Here is a 23,475-nt window from a genome sequence, read left to right as displayed (position 1 = left end):
CAGGCTGTGGCACTGTAGGTCCTTGCTGGTATGATGCAAACCTGCATCTTCAACATTAAAATTGTTTATCAGTTCAGATTTCTAATTCAGGTTGCAAGCTTCTTGAAGGTCTGGACAATCTTAATCCAATTTTTTCATCTCCATCTATTAATGCTGTACTGACTTGGAATACTTTATAGGCACTTGAACGACTGCAAAAATGATTATTAAAAATGAATATTAAGCATTAAGAATCCCATTGTGTCAGGGTTTAGGATTGGTTTTATTTTTGTTTTGTTTGAGGGACACACCTGATGATGTTTAGGTTTGCTCTTGGCTCTGCACTCAGGCATCAGTCCTGGCCACCTATGGGTGCCAAGGATTGAACTGAATTGGCTGCATACAAGGCAAGCAACCTACCTGCTGTCTGATATCTCTGCTTCCAGCTATTGGTTTTCAATAAACATTCTTTAACTCTAAAACAAAACATGATCTTACGTATATGGTTTTAGGTGAGTCTCAGCCTATGGGGCCTGTAGGTCCATGCTTGGGCCTTGCAGTGCTAGGGATTGTCTGGGCCACCTCGGCAGTGCTGGGGGAGCCTCTAGTGATAGGGAAGCTATCATTTTTGGGCCACCAGGGCTGCGCCCTGTGACACTCAGGGTACCATTTAGTGCCAAGAATCAAACTGGGATCAGTAGCATGCAAGACATCTGCCTTAAACCCTGTACTATCTCTCTGACCTCATGTTTATATTTTAAAATCTTTCCACTAAGATAAAATTGACATATATCACTGTCAGAAGTACGTCATTGCAAAATGATGATCTCGGTAAGTCTGGTTAATATCAGTCACCACACAAAATTAGATTAGTTTTGGTGATGAAAATTTTTATGATTCATTCTCTTAACAACTTTAAAATATACAATAGTATATAATTAGTTATAATCCTGAGCTGCATCTACTCTATAACCGGAAGCTGGAATCTTCTGGTTCCCTTCACTCGTCATTTCCCTCAGTTCCCTATTTCTGGCTAACTCCCTTATTCTTTCTGAGTTCAGTTGCTTGTTTCTGTTAGATTTCACATATAAATGCAATCATACAGGTTCCATTTTTTTTTTGTCTGATGTAATTCCCTTACCATAATGTCCAACAAGTTTCATCCTTGTTTTGCAAATGGCAGCAGTTTTTATTTTACAGTTTATTTGTGTTAGTTCCAGCAATGTGGAGCTAAGCCTCTGAGGCTTTATATATTCACATGCCTTAACTTTGAGGCAAATCTCTGGCCCTATTTCTTTCTTATCACCGAACAGTGAATGTGTGTTTGTGTGTGTGTGTGTGTGTGTGTGTGTGTGTGTGTGTGTGTGGTGGGGGCTTCTTTTCTCTACTGATGGGGACTTAGATTACCTGCATGCCTTGTATTTTGAACACTGGTGCAATGAACATGCATTGTAGTTATCTTTTTAAATTAATGTTTTGTTTTGGACAAATACCTAGAAGTGGAATTGCTGGATCCTTATGGAAGTCCTACTTTAAATGTTTTGAGGTATTGGTGTTAATAAATATATATCATTTTAATTTTGCATAACAAAGATGAAAATGTACTCACACTTTCACATGATTTTGAATATAAAATATTTCAATAGTGTGGCCTAATTCCCAAAATGATCATTTCTCAGTGTTGTATAATATCTCAACCTCCAACTTGGGTCAAGAGCCTAAGACTTAGGTTGTAGCCAACTTTCCCTTATCAATAAAAAATAGGTTCAGGTTTTGTGGAACTTGAAATTTTTATCAGCAAGAGGAGTGTTTTTAGAAATATAATACAAAAATAACCTTACTTTTTCCCGCAGTACCATGTGAATGCTTTGTTAGGGTTTCCTGTCTGCTTCCCCAGACTTTGCACAGAACCAGTGACGGGAAGGGGTCCTGCACATTCATTTCTATTAGCTTTATGGTTATCTCCCTGCAGTGATAAACAATCCTGCAAACACATTTTGAACATATACTTGACTCTCTTCTGTAATACCCCCATGGATCCCAGGCTGTTACAAGATTATCGCCTTGGGGTTGGAGGGATAGCACAGCAGGTAGGGCGTTTGCCTTGCACGAGGCTGACCCAGGTTTGATTCCCAGCATCCCATATGGTCCCCTGAGCACCGCCAGGGGTAATTCCTGAGTGTAGAGCCAGGAGTAACCCCTGTGCATCACTGAGTGTGATCCAAAAAGCAAAAAAAAAAAAAAAAAAAAAAAAAAAAATTATTGCCTTGAAGGAGAGAAGTGGAATATTGTGTTGCCTTTTCTATTATTATTTCTATATATTTCTACATATTCACTTAGTCTTACCCAGCCGCTGCCACAAGTCTGAAGGAAGTTTAATCCTCACTTCACAGGCCGGAACACTGAGGCACAGTGCATTTAAATACGCCCCAGCTCACAGGGAAGTAGGATGCAGGGTTTAGACCAGATCTACCGCTTCTTTCAAAGCTCCAAAGTTAGGGGCTTCCCCTCTAACTTTCACAGACTTTCCACTGCCTCTACCCTCATAGTGATACAAACACTGGACCAGTTTTTCAACCAGGGGACATATGACCACCTGTGGGTCCTCCAGATATTCCAAAGGGGGACACAGGTCAGAATCATGTAAACAGGGGGCCATGGAACAGACTGGGGGCCAATGGATAGAATATAGCAGGGCTTGAGAAGGAAAGCGGTGGAAAGGAGGCCCTGGTCTAAAAGGGAAACCCTGTTCAACTCTATTGTTGAAAACCTGTTTATTTCACACACACGCAGAGCTCAGGGCTGCTCCAGCGTGGTTGGCCCGGGGGACCCTGCAGGGCTGGGAATGGATCCCGGGGACTCCCACGTGCAAAGCATGCCCTCCAGTCCTTCCTGGCCCCCAGCTCTGTTTTGAAGAGGCCCAAATCCAAAACTCCTGGAGTGCTGATAGCGTTTTTTGGAAGAAGGAAGTGTAAGTGGGTGATGGTTAGACTTTGTTTGGCCGATTGAGGAAGGCAGATTGTGCTCTCCTAGCTGTTGATATGTTCAGGGCCTTGGTTCAGCAGTTTTCCTTTTTTAAAGAGCTGTCAGGCATACAGGCTTCAAGACTGGGAACCCATTCACCCTGTAATCAAAGTGTTCGACCAACAGGGCAAACAGGGCATTCACCACACACACACACACACACACACACGGCAAGCACCATCCCACACACAGGGCAATCACCACCAGCACACATACACATACACACAGGTCAATTATCACCACCATCATATACACACAGGTCAATCATTACCAACACATACACACACACGCACATATGGCAATCACCATCTCACACAGAGAGGGAAATCACCACCAACACACACACACAGGGCAAACATCACCAACACACACATACAGAGCAATCATCACCAACACACACACAGCGCAATCATCACCAACACACACACACAGGGCAATCATCACCAATGCGTGCGCACACACACAGGGCAATCATCACCCATCACCAACATATACACAGGGCAATCATCACCAACTCACACACAGGGCAATCATTACCAACACACACACACAGGGCAATCATCACACACACACGCACACACACAGAGGCCAATCAACATCCCACACAGAGGGCAATCACCACCAACACACACACACACACACACACAAACAGGACAATCATCACCAACATACACACACACACAGGGCAATCAGCATCATACAGAGAGCAATCACCATTAACACACACACACACACACACACACACGGCAATCAATCACCACCAATGCACACACACAGGGTAATCACGATGTTTCATACACACAGAAACATACACCGGGGAATCACCACAACCAAAACACACATAAACACACAGGGCAACCACCATCACACATATCACACATACACAGGGCAATCACCACCATCCCCCCCCCCCCCCACACTCACACACACCCTGGCCTTTACCTGCAATTTGCCACTCTAGTGGCGCTGGGTGAGTCATTGAACCCCAGAGGTTCCCACTTCCCTGCTCTGGGCACTGTGGATTGGTGCAAATCACCAAATCTGCTTGACGCAGGGGCTCAAGCACGCCAAGCACTCGGCTCTCCCGGGAGCGCAGCCGCGGCCCCCGCCCCGGGGTAGTTTTGAGTGTCAAATCTGATAATCTGAGCGCAGGCACTTGAACTCCTCAGTCCCTGGGCCGTGAGCAGCCCTGCAGAAACAGTTCCACTTCCTCCCCCGGGGGCCCCAGGTGAGCGCGGGTGACAGCCTGCCGGCGCGCACCTGAGGGCTCCTTTCGGGCTCACTCCCGGGCCCTCCCGGGCTGCCGCGGCCACGTGACGTCGGGGGGGGGGGCGCCGCGGCGGAGCCGGGAATCCCGGGGACCGCGTCGTTCCGGGGGCCGAGGGCGGCTCATTCATTGCAGCCGACACCGCCGACATCGAGCGCAGCTTGGCCGAGCCGCGAGCCCGTCCCGGCTAAGGACCGACGCCTTTGCTCTGTCTTAGGTGCTGACGCATTTATCTGGGAATCTGACGAGCCTGTGTGGAAATCTCCCGTTTCTGTCTGACTGGATTCGGGGGCTGGGGGTGGAGAAGGGAGAAAGGAGGGGACCTGTCTGTAGTTCTGGGGAGCCAAGACGAAATAATAATAAAAAAAAAATCTCCGACTTGGGAGGGCGTTCGAAACCTCCTGGACGAGACCCATTTTTTTTTTTTTTAAAGCCGGTGCCAGTGGCTTTAGCGTTGAATTTTTCTAGCATTTAAAACATAATGAGTAAAAAAAAAAAAAAAAAGCCCGATCTAGTTTCCCATTCTGAGGACCGAACGTCTTTTTTCCGCGCGGCTTCCCCCCTCCAGCCCCCGCGAGACGTGGCGCTGCAGCGGTGCCGCCGCCGCCGCCGCCGCCCCGCACCCGCCGCGCCCAGGTGGCAGCCGGCGCGGCCCCGCAGCCCCACCTGGCCCGGCCGCCGCCGCTCGCACAAAGAGCCGAGGCGGCGGCGGCCCGGCCGAGCCGCAGAAAGTAGTCCCGACCACGCCGGCCTCGGAGCTCGACGTCGCTTCACGCCTCCGCGGGGCGGCCGCCCCGGGAAAGAATCCCATTGGAATGCGGCTCCGGGCGGCCTGGGCGCCCCCAGCTCGCCTCGGCTCGCGCGGCCGACCGCCGTGGGGAGGGGGGCTCCCAGCCGACCGTGAGCCCGGGCTGCGCCCCCACCCCGCGCCCGTTTTGATTCTGATTATTTTTTAATTTGTTTCCGAGCGGCCCCGGGGGCGGCGCCGGGGGGCGGGGGCTCGGCGGCGCAGGGAGACCTCGGCGGCGCCCCGTGGCGGCGGCGGCGCGGCCGTATCCCTGCGCCGCTGCGTGAGAGGAAGAGGCTGAATGAGGAGCGGCGCGGGGGCAGCGCGGCGCCGGGGGAGGAGGCGGCGGCATGGAAGCAGACGCTGGCGTCGCGCGAGCCCGGGCCACGGCGGCGCGGTAGAGAGGGCGGCGGCGGCGGCAGCGGCGGCGGCGGCGCGCGCGCGCGGGGAGCCCTGACGTGCCCCCCTCGCGTCCCTTTCTTCTCCGGCGGCGAAGCGGGGCGGCAATGAGCGTGCAGACCTGCGGCCGCGCCGGCCGCGCCGGCTCCTCGCCCGCCCCGCTGCGGGCCGCCCGTCGCCGCTGAGCGCCGCGGAGGCGAGCCGCGAAGATGGGGGCCGTGCTGAGGAGCCTGCTGGCCTGCAGTTTCTGCGCGCTCCTGCGAGGTGGGCAGCGCGGCGGGCGCGGGCGAGTTGGCGGGGGGCGCGCGGGGGAGGGGGCGGCCTTGTTGTGTGTGTGTGTGTGTGTGTGTGTGTGTGTGTGTGTGTCGGCGCGGGGGAGGGGAGGGCGAGACGGGGGAGACGCGCGCCGGGAGGGGCCGGGGGCCGGCGGGGGCGCCCCGGGGGCCGGCGGGGCGACTGGGTGGTCTGGCTCCCCCGCCCCCACCCCCGGGAGAATTCTCTGGAGGTGTGTGTGTGGGGGGGGCGTTTGTATGTGTCGGGACTGGGAACGTGCCGGCACCCCGACGTGTGGGAGGCTTTTCCCCGTGGGGGCCCGCAGAGCCCCTCGCCTCGGCATTTTGAGGTGAACTTGAGGGAGTCGCGTCTCCCCTCAGCCCCCTCACGGCTTCTCCCTCACGGCTCCTCCCCACCCCCCCGGTTTGCACGGCGGGTCGGCTCCCGGGGCGGGCGGGCGGGGGACACAGCGCGGCTGCAAAGTGACTCGGCGGTGAGAGGTGGCGCGTCCCCGCGTGGGGTGTCGCGGGGCCCCCCGAGTGGAGCCCGGGGTGCGGGCGCTGCTCCTCGCGCCCCACTCCCTCCTCGCCGCTCCCCCTCAGGACGGAGGAGGCCGGCGCGGCTCTCCGGGCACTGGCCGGACCCGGCGGGGCGGTGGCCGGGGGCCCCGCGACGCTGTCACGCACGCCGCGCCTCGGGCTGGCTGACAGTTCCTCGAGATCGGGGGAGCGGCCCGCGGGAGTTTGCCAGCTCGCGGGCGTGGACGTGGGCACGCGGCCGGGGCTTCCGCCGGGCATCGCTCCGCAGGGGAGCGGACGCCCCCCGGGGCGCGCTGGCACGCAGCTTTGGGGATTCATGGTCAGTTTATTATTACTTTTTTCCCCCTGTCCCCCTCCCCCCAGCCCACCCCGGACCCTATTTTGAGCCTGTGGGACTCTCGAGCCACAGTTTTGACAAGCTAAACTTTGGTTAAACCAACGAAACTTAACCGAGGCTTTCAGAACTTCATAGTAACTCATGACAGATAAGGCCAGTTCTCTGTTTGTTTTGGATAAGAGTGATTTTTTTTTTTTTTTGCGGGAGTGTGTTTTGTGCTTGCATTTGCAAGTTATATTTGCTTCCACTTAATAATTGCTACTCACCATAAGCATATTCTAACGATTTCCACATGTAAACGCCAGCAAGATAGTGCACATTTAATTTTCTTGGCAGAGTCTAGTGCAACCGAATGTACTGGAGAGGTTTAATAAACATATGCTTGTTTTATTATAACATACTTCCCGTTGAAAGGGAGTTTTGCTGCAGTTGTGAGATACTATTGTATTTGACATAACAGCATGTATTTTAGGACACAGGTTAATAGAGTCAGCAGTAGGGGAGTCAGTTGACGGGTTAACAGTCTTTGGGCAATCTGAATTCATAACCCAGCAAGCTTCTGATAGCCCAGTTGTACTTTGTGGAGGGAAAGGCTGTGATGTAAATGCCATTTGCTTAGCACCAAATTTGAGCCTGCAGTCCATTTGTTTATTACTGCAGTTTGGAGGAGTCACACTTGTAGTAATGTTTTGAAAGAATGGTATTATGCAAGGAGACCTGAGAGTTTTAAATTGCCTCACTGGCATTTTGCAAAAGTGGAGCTATCATTTTAAGTGTAGCATAATAGGCGGGGGTTGGGTGGAGTGAGGGGGGGTCACTCCTGATGGTTCTTGGGGCGCTGGGCAGTGCTGGGCATTAAATCCAGGCCTCCTGCAGCAAATCAGGTTCTTAGCCTGTTGAGCTATCTCTTCAGTCACATTCGGTTGTGGGCTTATGTCTTTCAAATACAGGTGAGGTCTGTCTTTCTCTCTCTCTCTCTTTCTTTCTTTCTTTCTTTCTTTCTTTCTTTCTTTCTTTCTTTCTTTCTTTCTTTCTTTCTTTCTTTCTTTCTTTCTTTCTTTCTTTCTTTCTTTCTTTCTTTCTTTCCTTTCTTGGAGGGGCACAACTGGCCATGCTTAGGGATCACACCTGGCTATTTGCTTAGGGACCATGTGCAGCACTGGGAATCTGACCTGGTCAGCCCCACATAAGGTACTCTCCATCCTGGGATTCATGAATTCTTTTTGTTTTGTTTTGGGCCATGTTTTATTTTGGGCCACACCCAGCGGTACTCAGGGTATACTCACTCAGTGATCACTTCTGGTAGTGCTTGAGGGACCATATGGGATGCTGGGGGTTGAATCCAGGTCAGCTGCCATGTACTAGGGGATCGTCTTACCTGCTGCACTATCACTCGACCCCATCATGAATACTTAAAGGTAAAACAGATCTTGATCATTTGCAAGTGGGAAAACTCAGATTCAGAGAGATTTAAGTTGATCAAGGTCCTACAGCTTGGGGCAGAGAGATAGGGCAGAGGTTAAGGCCTTTGCTTTGCATATGGCGGTGGCTGAAACACAGGTTCAAATTCCAGCACTACATATGGTCCCCTGAGCACAGCTAGGAGTGGCCCCCACACACCGCACCAGGTAAGGTCCAAAAAAAAAAAAAAAAGAAAGATCTACAGCTAGTGGTAAAGATGAGACTTGTTAATTGTTCTAGCAAATCCATACGATATGCCTACTGCATTTCAGCCACTGTTCAGGTAGTGGTAAGTAAAACCTAGCCCTTCTCCCCAAATTTCACAGGGACTGGGGAGATGACCCAGGTGACCGGAGTACATATTTTGCTTATGGGAAACCTGGATTTGAGCCCCAACACTGTACAATTCCCTGGCACCGTTGGGACCTTGAGTACCATCAACTGGGTAGTAGCCCCCAGCACTGTCTGATGAGATTCAGAACTTGAAAAGAAAAAGACATCACAGTTTATGTTGCCATCTTCATCATTCAGTTAGTTCTATTTAGGATTAGTTCTATTCAGGATACTAGTAAGAGATGACATTTCTAATTTTTTAGGGAAAATATTTCTGTAAGAATATAAATTTTGGGATATCATTAGTGCATATAGTCTCTAAATTTTGTGTCCTAGTTTATTTTGAAGAGCTCTTGTTTGTTTTGGGGCCACATCCAGCTATGCTCAGGGGTTACTCCTGCTTCTTCGTTCAGGGATAACTTCTGGAGGTGCTTGGGGAACTATATGGGGTGCCCGGGACGGAACCAGGGTTGACCTTGTGCAAGGCAGGCATCCTACCTGCTGTATTGTCTCTCTGGTCCAAGAGGTTTTTCACTGATAAAAAATTCTTTGTGGGGCTGGGAGTGTAGTTCAGGGTAGGACACTTGCTTTGCATGTGTTTCTTTCTTAGCCATGGGGGAATAGTTCTTTGCAACTTAATTATTTTTGTGAGACTAAACCACTAGTGGTTCTCATTGTACATATTTTATAGAAGTAACCCTTTGAATAATTTTTATTTAGTATCAGGTATATTGAAGTCTTGGGGAAGATTTATAGTGCATATGAATGTATTAAGGACTAATAGTGAAAGTCAAAAGGTTTGAGAGACCAATGACTATTTCCCAAACTTGCCAGTCATTCTTTTCTAAATCCTTTTAACATACAGTTAAATGTTCTAGTTCCAGACAACACCCTTGGAGAGAACCAGGGCTAGAAAATCTTTTTTTAATTCCTTGTATCCGCTGGTATGTGTGTGAAGGGGTTTGCCTACACCTGGAGGAGCTTCGGGACTCAGTGCTCAAGGGCCTCTGCTTGTGCTTAGGGAACCATGTTGTGCCACAGATAGGATTTGGGCCTGTTGCATGCAGTGGGTGAGCAGCAGTTCATTGAACCAACTCTAGTCCTGGACTACTAGATAACACGTACGTGTGTGTGTGTGTGTGTGTGTGGTTGGTCTGTGTTTATTTCAGTTGGATCTGGTACTTTTTCTTTTTTTTTTTTTTTTTGTTTTTGGGTCACACCCAGCGATGCACAGGTGTTACTCCTGGCTCATGCACTCAGGAATTACTCCTGGCGGGGCTCGGGGGACCATATGGGATGCTGGGAATCGAACCCGGGTCGGCTGCGTGCAAGGCAAACGCCCTCCCCGCTGTGCTATTGTTCCAGCCCCGGATCTGGTACTTTCATTATTGGTACTTACCTTTAGGTTGGCTCATCCAACTAGGGAATAAATAAAAGAGTTTGTTGAATTTCAGTTCATTTGTGTGCGGGGGATATCTGGATATGCTTTGGCTCACTCCTGACTCTACTTCAGGAATCACTCCTGGTGTGTCTCAGGGTACCAAATGGGGTGCTAGGGAATTGAACCTGGTTTGACCATCTGTATGGCAAGCTGTACCATCTCTTTGGACCCAAGCTTTTGTTTTGTTTTAATTAGAGAATTTTCAAATTGCTATACTACTTCCAGTTATATATGCTCAATTTTTTATATGCAATTATAATTTGAACATGTTAGAAAAAGGTCATGAGTACTACTGAGAAAAAATTATTTTCTTTGTCGTATTATTAAAATTTGCACTCAGAGATTATAAGGAGGACCACTCACTATAGCAGAAGAATATGGCCTTTGTTAACAAACAAGTTCAGATTTTCTCCCACTTTAATTTCCTCTCCTCCGTGGGGTAATCGCCCGTAAGATATCTGTGAGAATTGATGAGGTAATGTTTATAAAGCTTGTTACAATGCAGTCAGTTGCAGACTGACTAATGAATAATGGTTGGTATTATTAAGATGAAAAACTTAAAATGTAAGTAAATGTGGACTGGAGTGATAGCACAGCGGGTAGGGTATTTGCCTTGCATGCGGCCCGGCCGACCTGGGTCGATTCCCAATTCCTTCTCGGAGAGCCCAGCAAGCTACCGAGAGTTTCCCGCCCGCATGGCAGAGCCTGGCAAGCTACCTGTGGCATATTCGATACGCCAAAAACAGTAACAACAGGTCTCACATGGAGACGTTACTGGTGCCTGCTCAAGCAAATCGATGAACAACGGGGACGACAGTGCTACATACATTAGGGCTTTATTCTCAGCACTGTGCTTGGGGATTACTCCCTGTAGTGCCCAGGGGACAGTGTGGTGCCAAGTAGCTAACCTGGGCCTCCAGAATGCAGAGCATATACCCTGCTCATTCAAGAAGGTTCCTATTTTTTTTTTTTTTTTTTGCTTTTTGGGTCACACCTGGCGATGCACAGGGGTTACTCCTGGCTATGCACTCAGGAATCACCCCTGACCGTGCTCAGGGGACTATATGGGATGCTGGGATTTGAACCCGGGTCGGCCGCGTGCAAGGCAAACGCCCTACCCGCTGTGCTATCTCTCCAGCCCCGGTTCCTATTTTTTTGAACCCATGCATTTTCAACAGATTCCTTGATACACATGTTCTTGTGATATTTTCTTTGGTTTTATTTTATATAAGCAAGGTTACTAAATATTTACTAAATATATTTCACTTTCTAACTCATTCTTTCCCAAAGTGGATGATACAGCCCCATGAGGGCGCTAAAACTGTGGGGGACCATGGGAGGGAGCAGGTACAATTAGGGGTGATTTCTGTTTATTTGCTTAAAAAACATAGATTTCCAGAGGTGGTATCAAGTAATATTTTGTCTGAAAAGAGGGTGGTGGACCAAAGAAGTTTTGGACAACTTTGCAGTCTAAAGGATTGCAGTTTTAATTTTGTTCTTGTTGTTGCTGTTGGACCACCCCTGGTGCAGAGCTGGGGTTACTCTCAGTTCTTGCTAGGCATGAAATCTGGGCCTCCTGACTCAGAGCATGTACTCAGCCCATTGAGCTATCTCTCTACCCATTACGATCTTTGCAATGTGATTATTATAAGTAAGCTAGCTGATAACTAGTTATGTGCTTGTGATTTTATTTACTTAAGACAATGAGGACAAAATTTCTCAATGTCTAATTGAGAAATTTATTATTGTCATGTGTTTATAACAATTAATTAGTTGATGAACTTCCTTTGCTGAGTGGGTAAATGCTGTATTGAGTTTCTGCATTTCATTTTTTACCTCCTTTTCATGAGCAAAGTTCATGCCAGGAAAATAGCCCTTTAAGGGCTGGAGTGGATGCTTTGTATATGGCAGTCCCTGGTTTGATTCCCTGGCTCCATACCACATGCACTGCCTGCCCACAGCCAGGAGTGGGCCCTCCCCACCCCAAACAAATGAAAAAACACTGTTTCATGTAAATAACTTTGAAATTTAGTCAAGTACATTTACTGTGCACTTAAAAATTGTATATTTGCTCATATAATTTAAAATATAATTTATCATAAATGTAAGGAAGGCTGGTATTTGATATTAGTAAATGCTTTTTCCTTTTCAAACTGTTTTGTTATTTGTGGCACTGTTTTTATGAAAGACTCAATTTCCAAATGCAAGATTGGAAAAGATTAAAATGTTCCTGGACTCTCTTTGCTGTTATTGGTACTTTGCTGTGATGTGATTAACTGTAATATAACCAGATAGGTTTTGTCTGTTATACCTTGTTTAGAAGGGTCAGGGGGATTGGGGTTATGAAATGAAGCCATCATTTTTAGGCAAAAAAAGTACGTATATCGGTCAGTTCTTAAGTTACTAGTTCAGTAACCTACTAACTCATGTTTAAATTATTAGGTGCTGGGTCAGAGAGACAGTACAGCTGGTAAAGCAATTGCCTTGCATGCACCTGGGTTGGATCCTTGGCATCCCTTACGATCCCTGAGCCTGCCAGAAGCAATCTCTGAGCACAGGAGTAAGCTCTGAGCACCACTGGGCATGCCACCCCTCCTCCCACCAAATAGAAGAGATTATTAGGTACTAATAAAAATTAATATGCAGAGGTGACCATGATTAGCAGTAGACTTGTTTTTCAAGAAGAGAGTTACCCAGAAGGCTTATAGCAAATGAAAATTCAGGACAGATGATAATTACTGCTGTAATTTGCTAGCTATTCAGAGAAGAATTAATACAGTTCTTCCCAGATTCTTCAGAAAAATAGGAGGAGGGAGTATATCCCAACTAATTTTGTAAGGACAGTGTAACACTGATATCAGAACCACACAGGACATCACAAGAAAAGAACGTTTAGTTGGTCTTATAAAGAACATAGATGGAGGGGCTGGAGCGATAGCATAGCGCGTAGGGAGTTTGTCTTGCATGCGGCCAACCCGGGTTCGAATCCCAGCATCCCATATGGTCCCCTGAGCACCGCCAGGAGTAATTCCTGAGTGCAAAGCCAGGAGTAACCCCTGTGCTTCGCCGGGTGTGACCCAAAAAGCAAAAAAAAAAAAAAAGAAAAAAAGAACATAGATGGAAAAAATCTCAACAAAATTTTAACAAAATGAATTCAGCAATACATTAAAAGGATCATGCACTATGCTCAAATGTGATTTTTGCCTGGGATGCATATGGTTCAAGTCTTTAAATCAGTGTGACACATAGCAGTAACAGAGAAGGATGAAAACTCAGGTGCAAAAAAAAGCATTTGATGAAAGCAAATTGCAAAGAAATAAAACTTGAAGATGATACAATGCTAAAGACTATCAAATTAACTGTTAGAAGCAATGAATTAGTTATAAAATGCAAAGTCAGTCTGTAAAAATTGGTATCAATAAAATAATGAACTGTAAGAGAAGTTAAGAAAGCAGTTAGGAGGCTAGGAATGTAGCTTACTTGCCTGTATAAGAGCTCCTGGGTTTGATCCTTAGCACCAAAAAATAAAACTGATGGAACAGTTTGATTTACAGTTGTATTTTTTAAAAATAGAATGCTTACATATATTTTTAACCAAGAATGAGAAAACTACATGAAAACTCTTAAAAGATACTAATAAAAAAAGTTGAAGACATGTAAGTGGAGAGATAGTTAATGCTCATGGATTAGAAGAATTAGCACTATATAAGTGTTCATACTATCTGAAGTAGTGTACAGATTTTGCAGCAATCTTATAAAAATTCGAATGATGTTTATTGAGAACTAGAATAGACATGCCTTAAGGTTTATTTTAAAACTCTTTTTAATTGAATCACTGTGAGATAGACCATTACAAAGCTGTTCATGATTGGATTTTAGTCATACAGTGTTCCAACACCCATCCTTCCACCAGTGTACATTTCCCAGTATCAGTGTCCCCAGGTTCCCTCCCATCACCCCCTACCCCTCACCCCCTGCTTGCCTCTATGGCAGGCGCTTTTCTCATCTCTCTCTCTCTCCTCTCTCTCTCTCTCTCTCTCTCTCTCTCTCTCTCTCTCTCTCTCTCTCTCTCTCTCTCTCTCCCCCTCCCTCTCTCTCCCTCTCCCTCTCTCTCCCTCTCCCCCCCTAACTTCCAGCTCCTTTTTGGACTTTGTTGACACTGAACAGTTTGCACTGTTGATACTCAAAGGTTATCAGGAATATCCCTTTACCTACTTTTAACTTTCAGATCTTATCCAGTGTGATCATTCCCAGCTATTATTGTCATACTGGTCTCTTATCCACCCTCATCCCCACACACATTTGTGGTTAGTTCCAACCATTGACTAGTCCTCCTAACCCTATTTTCCCTGGCCATGAATATTAGTCTCTTACATATATATAACATATTTATCACTTGTATCACTTGTAGTCCCATTGATCTTTGATTTGCTCGAGCGGGCCCCAGTAACATCTCCATTTGTCTCTGTCTCGAGCTAGTGTAGCCCAATGATACCTGCTTGCCCCAGGAACAGAAAGAGCCTCAAATCGTTCATTCAGAGATTTGACGAAGAAATCTGACCATCTAGTTGGTGGGCGGCCATGAGGTCTTCTGACGTCCCGTGGAATCCAGTCGGTAACAGCTCTAGTCCAGTGGTTGTCTCTGAATTGCATTACATGACGGGCCCACCTGATTTTTGAATATACGTATTTATTATATACCAAAAATGAATGTAGTCTTTCTTTATCGGTCCCTCTCCTTCTGACTCATTTCACTTAGTATGATACTTGCCATGTCCATCCATTTATAGGCAGATTTCATGACTTCATTTTTCCTGAAGCTGCATAGTATTCCATTGTGTAGATGTGCCATAGTTTCTTTATCTGCAATCCTTAAGTTTTATAGAACCACAAAAATCCCCAATAGTAAGTGCAGTCTTGAGAAAAGCTGGAAACTTCATGCTTTGTGATTTTAAACTATTTCAAAGCTATATTTAAACTATTTTTCAAAGTAATCAAAATAACATGGTATTGGAAATTCCTAATTTGACACCAAAAATCAGTTATTCAAGCAAAAATAAACAAATGGGACCACATCTAACTAAAAAGCTTTTGCATTTCAAAGGAAACCATTGTAAAAATGAAAGACAGCATACTGAACTTAAGAGACATTTGCAAATCAAGTATCTGATAAAGGGTTTAATAAAGTTGAGTCATAAAACTCAGTACCAAACAATTTAGTAATCCTAAGGGCTGACCCCAGTTCAGTTGCTGGCAGTGAATATGATCCCCTGAGCACCTCTGGGTGTGACCCCAAAACCTACAAATCAAATGAGAAACAACCCCTAACATTCTAATTAGGAAACGGGCAAAAGGTCTCAATGGGTACTTTAATTTTTTTTTTTTTTACTTTTAGTTACAGATCCAAAGGAAAGATAATCATTCAGCTACCTGTATTTCCTTATTCATTGAAGCATTATTTATAGTGACAAAGCTATAGCACAGTGGTTGGGCGTTTGCCTTTCACACGGCCGACCCGAGTTCGATTCCTCCGCCCCTCTCGGAGAGCCTGGCAAGCTACCGAGAGTATCGAGCCTGAGCGGCAGAGCCTGGCAAGCTACCTGTGTGTACTGGATATGCCAAAAACAGTAACAATAAGTCTCTCAATGAGAGACGTTACTGGTGCCCGCTTGAACAAATCGATAAGCAGCGGGATGACTGTGACAGTGACAGTGAAAGATATGGAAACAACTTAAGTATTGATGGAGGAATTTTTGTACTACACAGTAGTTCTAATTTTTTTGGAGGCACCTCCAGACTCTGCTGTAGTGACTCTGCCAGTTGTGTTCCTGCCAAGCATTGCACGAGACTCTGCTTTACACACTTGTCAACTTTCATGATTTCTTTTTTCTTTTGATAATAGCCATTCTAAGAGGTGAGAGGTGGTGGTAGCTTATTGTATTTTGCTTTTCCCTGGTGATTAGTGATGTTGAGCACCTTTTCTTGTACCTGTTGGCCATCTTGTCTTCCTTGGAAAAATACCCATGCTCAACAGCTCCTTTCTCAGGACCTCACCCACTCAGTTAGCTCATAAAGAACCCACTTTTTTAACACAGTCATGTGCTACATAGAGACTGTCTGTCAGTGAGGGATTGAGTATTTCACAGGATGTCCTCCAGAATTCCTATTGCCTAGTGATGTTGTCGCTGTCATAACATCATAGCGTTTTATGCTGGCAGCAGGCTCATCCTGTGTTTGCTGTGTCTTGATAGCATCCTTTTCCCTTGTGCTTGATTTAATTACATGTTTTGCTCATCATGGCCCCCTAAGCAAAAAAACAAAAACAAAACCTACTGCTAATACTGTATCCATGCGATGACAAAATTGTCTGACTATGCATTTCTCAGAGTGAATTCCTGTTGTGAAGTAAGTCATGATTGTATCATGATATGAGGTCAGGGGAGTAGGATTTCAGTATATGATTTTTGAATGTGCAAATATTCAGTCCATAATAGGATGGAGTAAAGTTATTATAAAGTTAGTTTCATTAGATATGGCCTCTTTGTTTATCTAAGTAAACTTTTCTTTGCTGAAAGTTTTATAAGGAATCTCACTTAGATTGAACTTCTGTTGTTGTTTTTGTTGTTTTGGGGCCACACCTGGTGATGCTCAGGGGTCACTCTTGGCTCAGCACTCAGTAATTACTCTTGACAGTGCTCAGGGGACCATATGGGGTGCTGTGATCAAATCCTGGTCAGGTGCATATAAGGGAGACATTCTATCCAATGTTCTGTTCCTCTGGACTCTCAGATTGGACTTTTAAAGTTCTCTTGAGGTCAGGAAAACTAGAATTCATTATCAGGTTTCATTTCCAGTACTGATAAGATTTGGGTGAATTCCTGAGGTTCCTGAGATAATCTTGGATGGATTCTGGGCCAGCTTGAAAGTGACCTTCCTTGTTTCACCTGTAGATTGGGAACTTTGTAAACAACATAGCTTATCTTTTCAGAGGATTATAAGTATTGGTTCTATGAAGCCAAGTATAGTTCTTTACTTCCTTGCAGTGCCAGGGATCAAACCCAGGGCCTCATACACTCAAAGCAAGTACTCTACCACTGGACTGCATCTTGGCCCAAGTATTCAAGTATCTTTAAGAGTGTTTGATTATAGTTGATTAAAAGAGGACTAGTTGAAATACGGTTTTTAAGTTACAATGCAGTGTTTCCAACTGGAGATGGACTTACTGCATCTATACAAATAAGTTTATTGACATGAAAATAGGAATACTTATGGGGGTTTTAATTATGGAGGAATCAGGCATGTAGAAAAAGATACACAATTTTTGTTTTTGGGTCACATGCAGTGGTGTTTAGCACTTAATTCCTGGCTCTGCACTTAGGGATCACTCCTGGTGGGCTTGGGTGACCATATGGGTACCAGGGATCAAACCTGGGCTGGCCACATGCAAGGCAAGTCCTCTACTTGCTGTACTATTGTTCTGTCCCCAAATAATTTTTTTGTGTTTCCTGGGTCATAACCGGTGTTTTTTGGTGCTCAGGAGTACTCCTGGCTCTGTACCTTGGTCACAACCAGTAATGCTCAGGGCTTTCTACTGGCTCTGTACCCAGGGATCACACTTGGCAATGCTCTGGGAGTCAGTTGGGGTGCCAGGGTTTGAACCTGGGTTGGCTGTGTGCAAGGGAAGAGCTCTGCCCACTGTACTGTCTCTCTAGTCTGACATTAAATTTTTTACTTATAAAGGTATAGTCTGCTTAAATTGCTGGTGAGTTACAGGTAGTTTAAGAGAGAAAGGAGTTCTTTATATCCAGAAGACAGTACATTAAAACGTTAGAATACATGTTAATAAAAAAGTATTTTTGGGGTCTCCCAAGCAGTGTTCAGGGGACTCCGGGGCCACTCCTGGTGATGCTTGACAGATGCTTGTTCAGTACATGGATCTGGTGATGAAGTGCTGCTTGGGCCTGGCTGTGCTTAGGGGCAGCTACCACACCCAGTGGTACTGTGTGTATGTGTCGGGGGCATGTGATGCCAAGAATTGAACTGAATCGTGTGCTTCCTAAGCATGTTCCCCTAGCTCCTGTGCCAGCTCCCTGGCCTCAGTATTGGTGATATTTTATTTTTTCTTTTTTTTTTCTTTTTTTTTTTTTTTTTTTTGCTTTTTGGGTCACACCCAGCGATGCTCAGGGGTTACTCCTGGCTTTGCACTCAGGAATTACTCCTGGCAGTGCTTGGGGGACCATATGGGATGCCGGGGATCGAACCCAGGTCGGGCGCGTGCAAGGCAAACGCCCTACCCGCTGTGCTATAGCTCCGGCCCGAGTATTGGTGATATTTTAAACAAAACGTATAATCACCCTCCATCAGTCCATTCGTCGTATGTAATTATTTCTTGTTCTTCTGGTTCTTAGGTTAGCAGCCTTCCCCCCCACCCCGCAAAAAAAAAAAAAAATCAGTGTGTTTTTGGAAATTCCAACTCAGTTTATTGATTTGGTCTTGAAGTTATATAAGTGGAGCCATCAGAAACTTGTCTCCAAGAGTACTAGTATTATTTTTTTTTTCTCCTATCTTCCCTCTTTCCTTCTTTCCTTCCTTCTTGTTTTTAGGCTGCACCCGGTGGTGCTCTTGGGACCTAAGCCCACCATACGGTGTCAGGAATTGAACCCAGGTCAGCTGCATGCAAAGCCAGACCTTACCTGCTGTACTATCACTCTGGCCTTCCTCTTTACCCAATAGTTCTTTAATGTCCTCTCTTTCTTTATTTCTTCTTTCTTTCTTTCTTTCTTTCTTTCTTTCTTTCTTTCTTTCTTTCTTTCTTTCTTTCTTTCTTTCTTTCTTTCTTTCTTTCTTTCTTTCTTTCTTCCTTCCTTTCTTTCTTTCTTTCTTTTCCACAGCTTGGAGGGATTCCTGGGCTCCTACATGCAAGGCAGGAATGCATTCACGTCCTTTGAACTGTCTCCTCCTACTGACCCTTAACAGTTCTTTTCCCACTACCCTGTTTAAATTACTACTTTTTACAAAGTTTTTTTTTGCAAGCACAGTAGAAATTAACATCTGTACCTATATATTCATTGCAGCACTGTTTACAATAGCCAAAATATGGAAACAACCGGAGTTCCCTAAAACAGATGACTGGTTAAAGAAACTTTGGTAAATCTACACAATGGAGTACTATGTAGCTGTTAGGAGAGATGAAGTCATGAAATTTGCTTATAAATGGATAGACATGGAGAGTATCATACTAAGTGAAATGAGTCAGAAAGAGAGGGACAGACATAGAAGGACTGCACTCATTTGTGGAGTATAAAATAACATCACATGAGGCTGAAGCCCAAGGACAGTAGAGACAAGGGCCAGGAGGATTGCCCCATAGCTGGAAGACTGCTTCATGAGCGGAGGGGAGAAGGTAGATGGAATAGAGAAGGGATCACTAAGAAAATGATGGCTGGAGGAATCAGTCGGGATGAGAGATGTGTGCTGAAAGTAGATAATGGACCAAACATTATGACCTCTCGGTGTCTGTTGCAAGCCATAATGCCCCAAAGTAGAGAGAGAGTATGGGGAATATTGTCTGCCATGGAGGAAAGGGGAGGGTGGGAAAGAGGGGGGTATACCAGGGATATTGGTGGTGGGGAATGTGCACTGGTGGAGGGATGGGTGTTTGATCCTTGTGAGGTTGTAACCCAAACATGAAAGCTTGTAACTATCTCACGGTGATTCAATAAAATTTAAAAAAAAGAAAAAAGAAAAAGTTTTTTTTGCCACACCCAGCAGTGCTTTGAGGTTCAACTGTGGTCTGCGTACAAGGTCTGCGTGCAAATGCCTTAGCAGTGGTTTATCTCTCTTAAGTTTTGTTGAAAACATTCTGACCTGTAGTTGATTTGCAAGCAGTTTTCAGGGAAATTTCAAGCACAAAAGACATCCATTAGGATTTGACTTTGAAAGAACAGTGAAATGTCAGTAATCTCCAGGAGGTTTGTATTAATATTTTTTGTTTGTTGTTGTGGGGACCACCAGAGCCACGACTGGCAGGACCGGGGCTTGCTGTCCTGGGAGTCAGACGGAGAGCTGTGGACTGCAAGGCATGTACTCTGTCGCTTATCTATCTCCTGGCTGACAGGAGGTTACATAGGATTGTGAGTTATTGAGAAAAAAAAATTAAACTTACTTATTGTTAGAAATTTTTTTTAAGTGATGTAGGAGGCAACATGATTGTAAAGAACCATAGCATTTTCAGAAATAAGAGAACTTATTTTCAGAAATAATCATGGGCATGATAGAATCAACATAGAGTAAGTTCTGATAAGAAAAAAATCTTTGCCTCCTGAGGAAATTATTTAGGAGACAAAAAGCCAACCCATTCCAAATCTTTTATAACATATTTATTGAGTCAACCAGTAGTTGAAGAAGTGAGACCCCTTTCACTTAAAAACTATAATGCCTGTGAGCACTGCTAGAAACACCTTGGATTTATTTTTTTGTTTGGGGGCCACCTCTCTCAGTGCTCAGGGCTTACTCCTAGCTTTGTGCTCAAGAATCATTCCTCCTGGGGCTCAGGGGACCATGTGTGGTGCTGGGGTTCAAGTTGGTTATGTGTAAGTGGAGTACCTTGCCTGTTGTACTAGCGCTCTTGCTCAGATTGATTATTTTGATTTTGAATGAGTTTTTGGTCATTGCACATTCAGAATCTTTTGCTGTTGACAATATTTTGAGACTCTCACATTCACTGTGGACTCAAGCACAGTTAAGGTAGCTAGGCCCTAAAATGGAATGGCAGGTGAGAAAAGGACAAGACAGTGTTTAGGGGGAGAGGGAAAAACTACTGGGAGTAGTGAGTTCCCCAGACCCTGCAAGCTTACACTTTATTCCCTGAGGCAGCAGGAGACTCACCAAAGCAAGTTCTACAATTTGAGACCAGTTGTTCTGGTCTTATTGTAAGGAAGGGTTGAGAAAGAGAGAGTCTTTAGGCTCCGCACTTGACCTGCTGTAGCCGAGGCTATGGATTGAAGAGACATAGATGGGTGGGACAGGGGCAGACAAGTTAGTAGGCAGGTGGTACAGAATGTTGACCCTTTTATTTTTTTTTATTTATTTTTTTTTTGGTTTTTGGGTCACACCTGGCGATGCACAGGGGTTACTCCTGGCTCTTCACTCAGGAATTACCCCTGGCGGTGCTCAGGGGACCATATGGGATGCTGGGATTCGAACCCGGGTCGGCCGCGTGCAAGGCAAACGCCCTACCCGCTGTGCTATCGCTCCAGCCCCGAATGTTGACCCTTTTAAAATGACTATTTTAAAGTGGAGTTTATAGATAAAAGAGTATATAGTAAGTAGTAAGATGGAATTTATAGTATTTATAGGATAGAAGTTGTAGTATAAAAGAATGAACAGATAGTTTTGTGTGTTTGTGTGTGGTGGTCATTGTGGGGGGGAACACCTGGCTGTGCCAAGGGCTTACTGGCAATGCCAGTCCTGACTGCTCAGGGGCATCTTCATGCTGGGGATGGAAGCTTTTTGTTTTTTTTGACCTTGTAATCCTGTGTGTGTAAAATACAATATGGGTAAGTGATGCAAAAAAAAAAAACCCAACAAAAAACTCTGGCCCTGTGGGTTTCATTATGTTGATTTTTGAATTTTTGGTCGTTGTACATTTAGAAACTTCACTGTTGCCAAATTTTTGGGGAGCTCTGTATTCAACCTGCAGTTTAAGAAGCTAGATGCTGTCTTACCTAGAAATAATTTAGATATTTACTGAACACTGATGAATTACCATAGCATATGCCTATGGTTTTAAGTTTTAAAAACATTTCAGAAATGATTTTCAAGTATACTTACTATAAAACTTATTGACTGGGGGCGGGCCTGCGCTGGGAGGTCGCAACTGTGAGTGGTCGAGGGCCACCGGGGAAATGCGATCATTAAATTTTTTTAAATAAAAAAAAACAACTTATTGACTGGGGCAGGAGCGATAGCACAGTGGGTAAGGCATTTTCTTTACATGTGGCTGACCTGGGTTCGATTCCCAGCATCCCACCTGGTCCCCTGAGCACCACCAGAAGTAATTCCTGAGTGCATGAGCCAGGAGTAATCTCTGTGCATAGCCGAAAAGCAAAAAACACCAAACAAACAAAAAAACTTAAATGACTGTTGAAATAAAGTTTGTCAGGGGGCTGGAGCAATAGCACAGCGGGTAGGGCATTTGCCTTGCACATGGCCGACCTGGGTTCGAATCCCAGCATCCCATATGGTCCCCCGAGCCCCACCAGGAATAATTCCTGATTGCATGAGCCAGGAATGACCCCTGTGCATTGCCAGGTGTGACCCAAAAAGAAAAAATATATATATAAAGTTTGTCAGAATGATGTAATTTGTTTATGGTAGTTTATCAGTAAGACTTAAAATTCCAGAAAAGCATAGTGAAATTGGATAAAAATATATTGCTTGTGTTTTACTTAGTACAAGTTAAATAACTCAGCCGAATAATTCTGACGAGAAAACTTCTTATTAAATAAAATATATACAGAGCTCCCGTGTTGTCTCTCACTTGCCTATCTGTTTCTTTGTCTATTTCCACTCTAGAGAAGCCTGTGCGCTCTCTCTCTCTCTCTCTCTCTCTCAAAGATGTACTTTTCTCTCCCCCGTTGGGAAATGCTCCCCTCTCACATTTTTCTAAAAAGTTTTCAATAAAAACTGCCTTCCTTCACTGAAACAAAACCAAACCACACCATATCTTAAATCTTATTTTTGGGGTGCTATGTGTAATGGTGCTTGGGGCTTATTTTCTAGTGTGCTGCCTTGGGGATGCTCCCTGTGGTGATGGGATTGAAGCCAGGCTTCCCCCTACCTTTACATTTTTCCAGGATTATGTTCTGGCAGATGGGCGCCTTTTGAGATTACCTGCTCTGTGTGAGTACTGAAGTCTAATAGTTGTGGAAACTTGGAGAATCTCTTTCCTTGATGTGTAGTTGTATGGAGACTGTAGACTAAATTTTGGGTAAGGGATTAAAGAAAGATGAAGTGACTGCCTACAAATTTCATGAGTGGGCAAAAGATTCAGTCTGTTTTAATTCATGTCTCATAGACCCTTAAACCCCTCCTGAGACTCCCTAGTGAGGAAAGGAGGCCTTAAAATCTCAGTGACAGCTGGGAATTGAGAGGTTGGAGGGAAAGAAATGTTTGATGGGGTAGAGAGAGGAATCAAAGAAATTTGGGTGTTAATGGGGATTAGAAAAAAAAAACCTCAGATTGTTAAAGGAAATGATGAGGTTGGTAAAAGGGAGGAAGATAGCTATGGGAAGAGGGATTCTTACTTTTGGGCAGGGCGTAGATACACCTGGTGGTGGTCAGGGCTTACACTCAACCTGGTGACACACCTGGCTTGATGCTCAGGGGACAATATAGGGTGCAGAGAGTTAAACCAGGGTCAGCCAGCTATGTGCAAGGCAAACATCTTGATTCCTGCACAATCTCTCCTCAGAAAGGGAGAAATTAAAAAAAAATTTTTTTAAAATTTTATTGAATCACCGTGAGATAGTTACAAGCTTTCATGTTTGGGTTACAACCTCACAATGATCAAACACCCATCCCTCCACCAGTGCACATTCCCCACCACCAATATCCCGGGTATACCCCCCCTTT

General features: G+C 45.2%; 1 protein-coding gene across 1 annotated transcript in view; it reads left to right on the top strand.

The window, feature by feature from the left end:
• The first annotated feature begins 5,407 nt into the window (after positions 1-5,407).
• The window catches only part of LRP6 (LDL receptor related protein 6), a 146,185-nt gene continuing 128,117 nt past the window's right edge, over positions 5,408-23,475 (top strand). The window contains exon 1 of the mRNA XM_055118208.1: positions 5,408-5,720. Coding sequence (XP_054974183.1) covers positions 5,666-5,720 — 55 coding nt within the window. The 5' untranslated portion in view covers positions 5,408-5,665. The remainder of the gene's footprint in view (positions 5,721-23,475) is intronic.

The sequence above is a fragment of the Sorex araneus genome, chromosome 10 (assembly GCF_027595985.1).
Source record: "Sorex araneus isolate mSorAra2 chromosome 10, mSorAra2.pri, whole genome shotgun sequence".
Taxonomy (NCBI): Eukaryota; Metazoa; Chordata; class Mammalia; order Eulipotyphla; family Soricidae; genus Sorex; species Sorex araneus.
The sequence above is the reverse complement of the archived record's forward strand: the minus strand, read 5'-3'. Positions and strand labels throughout refer to the sequence as shown.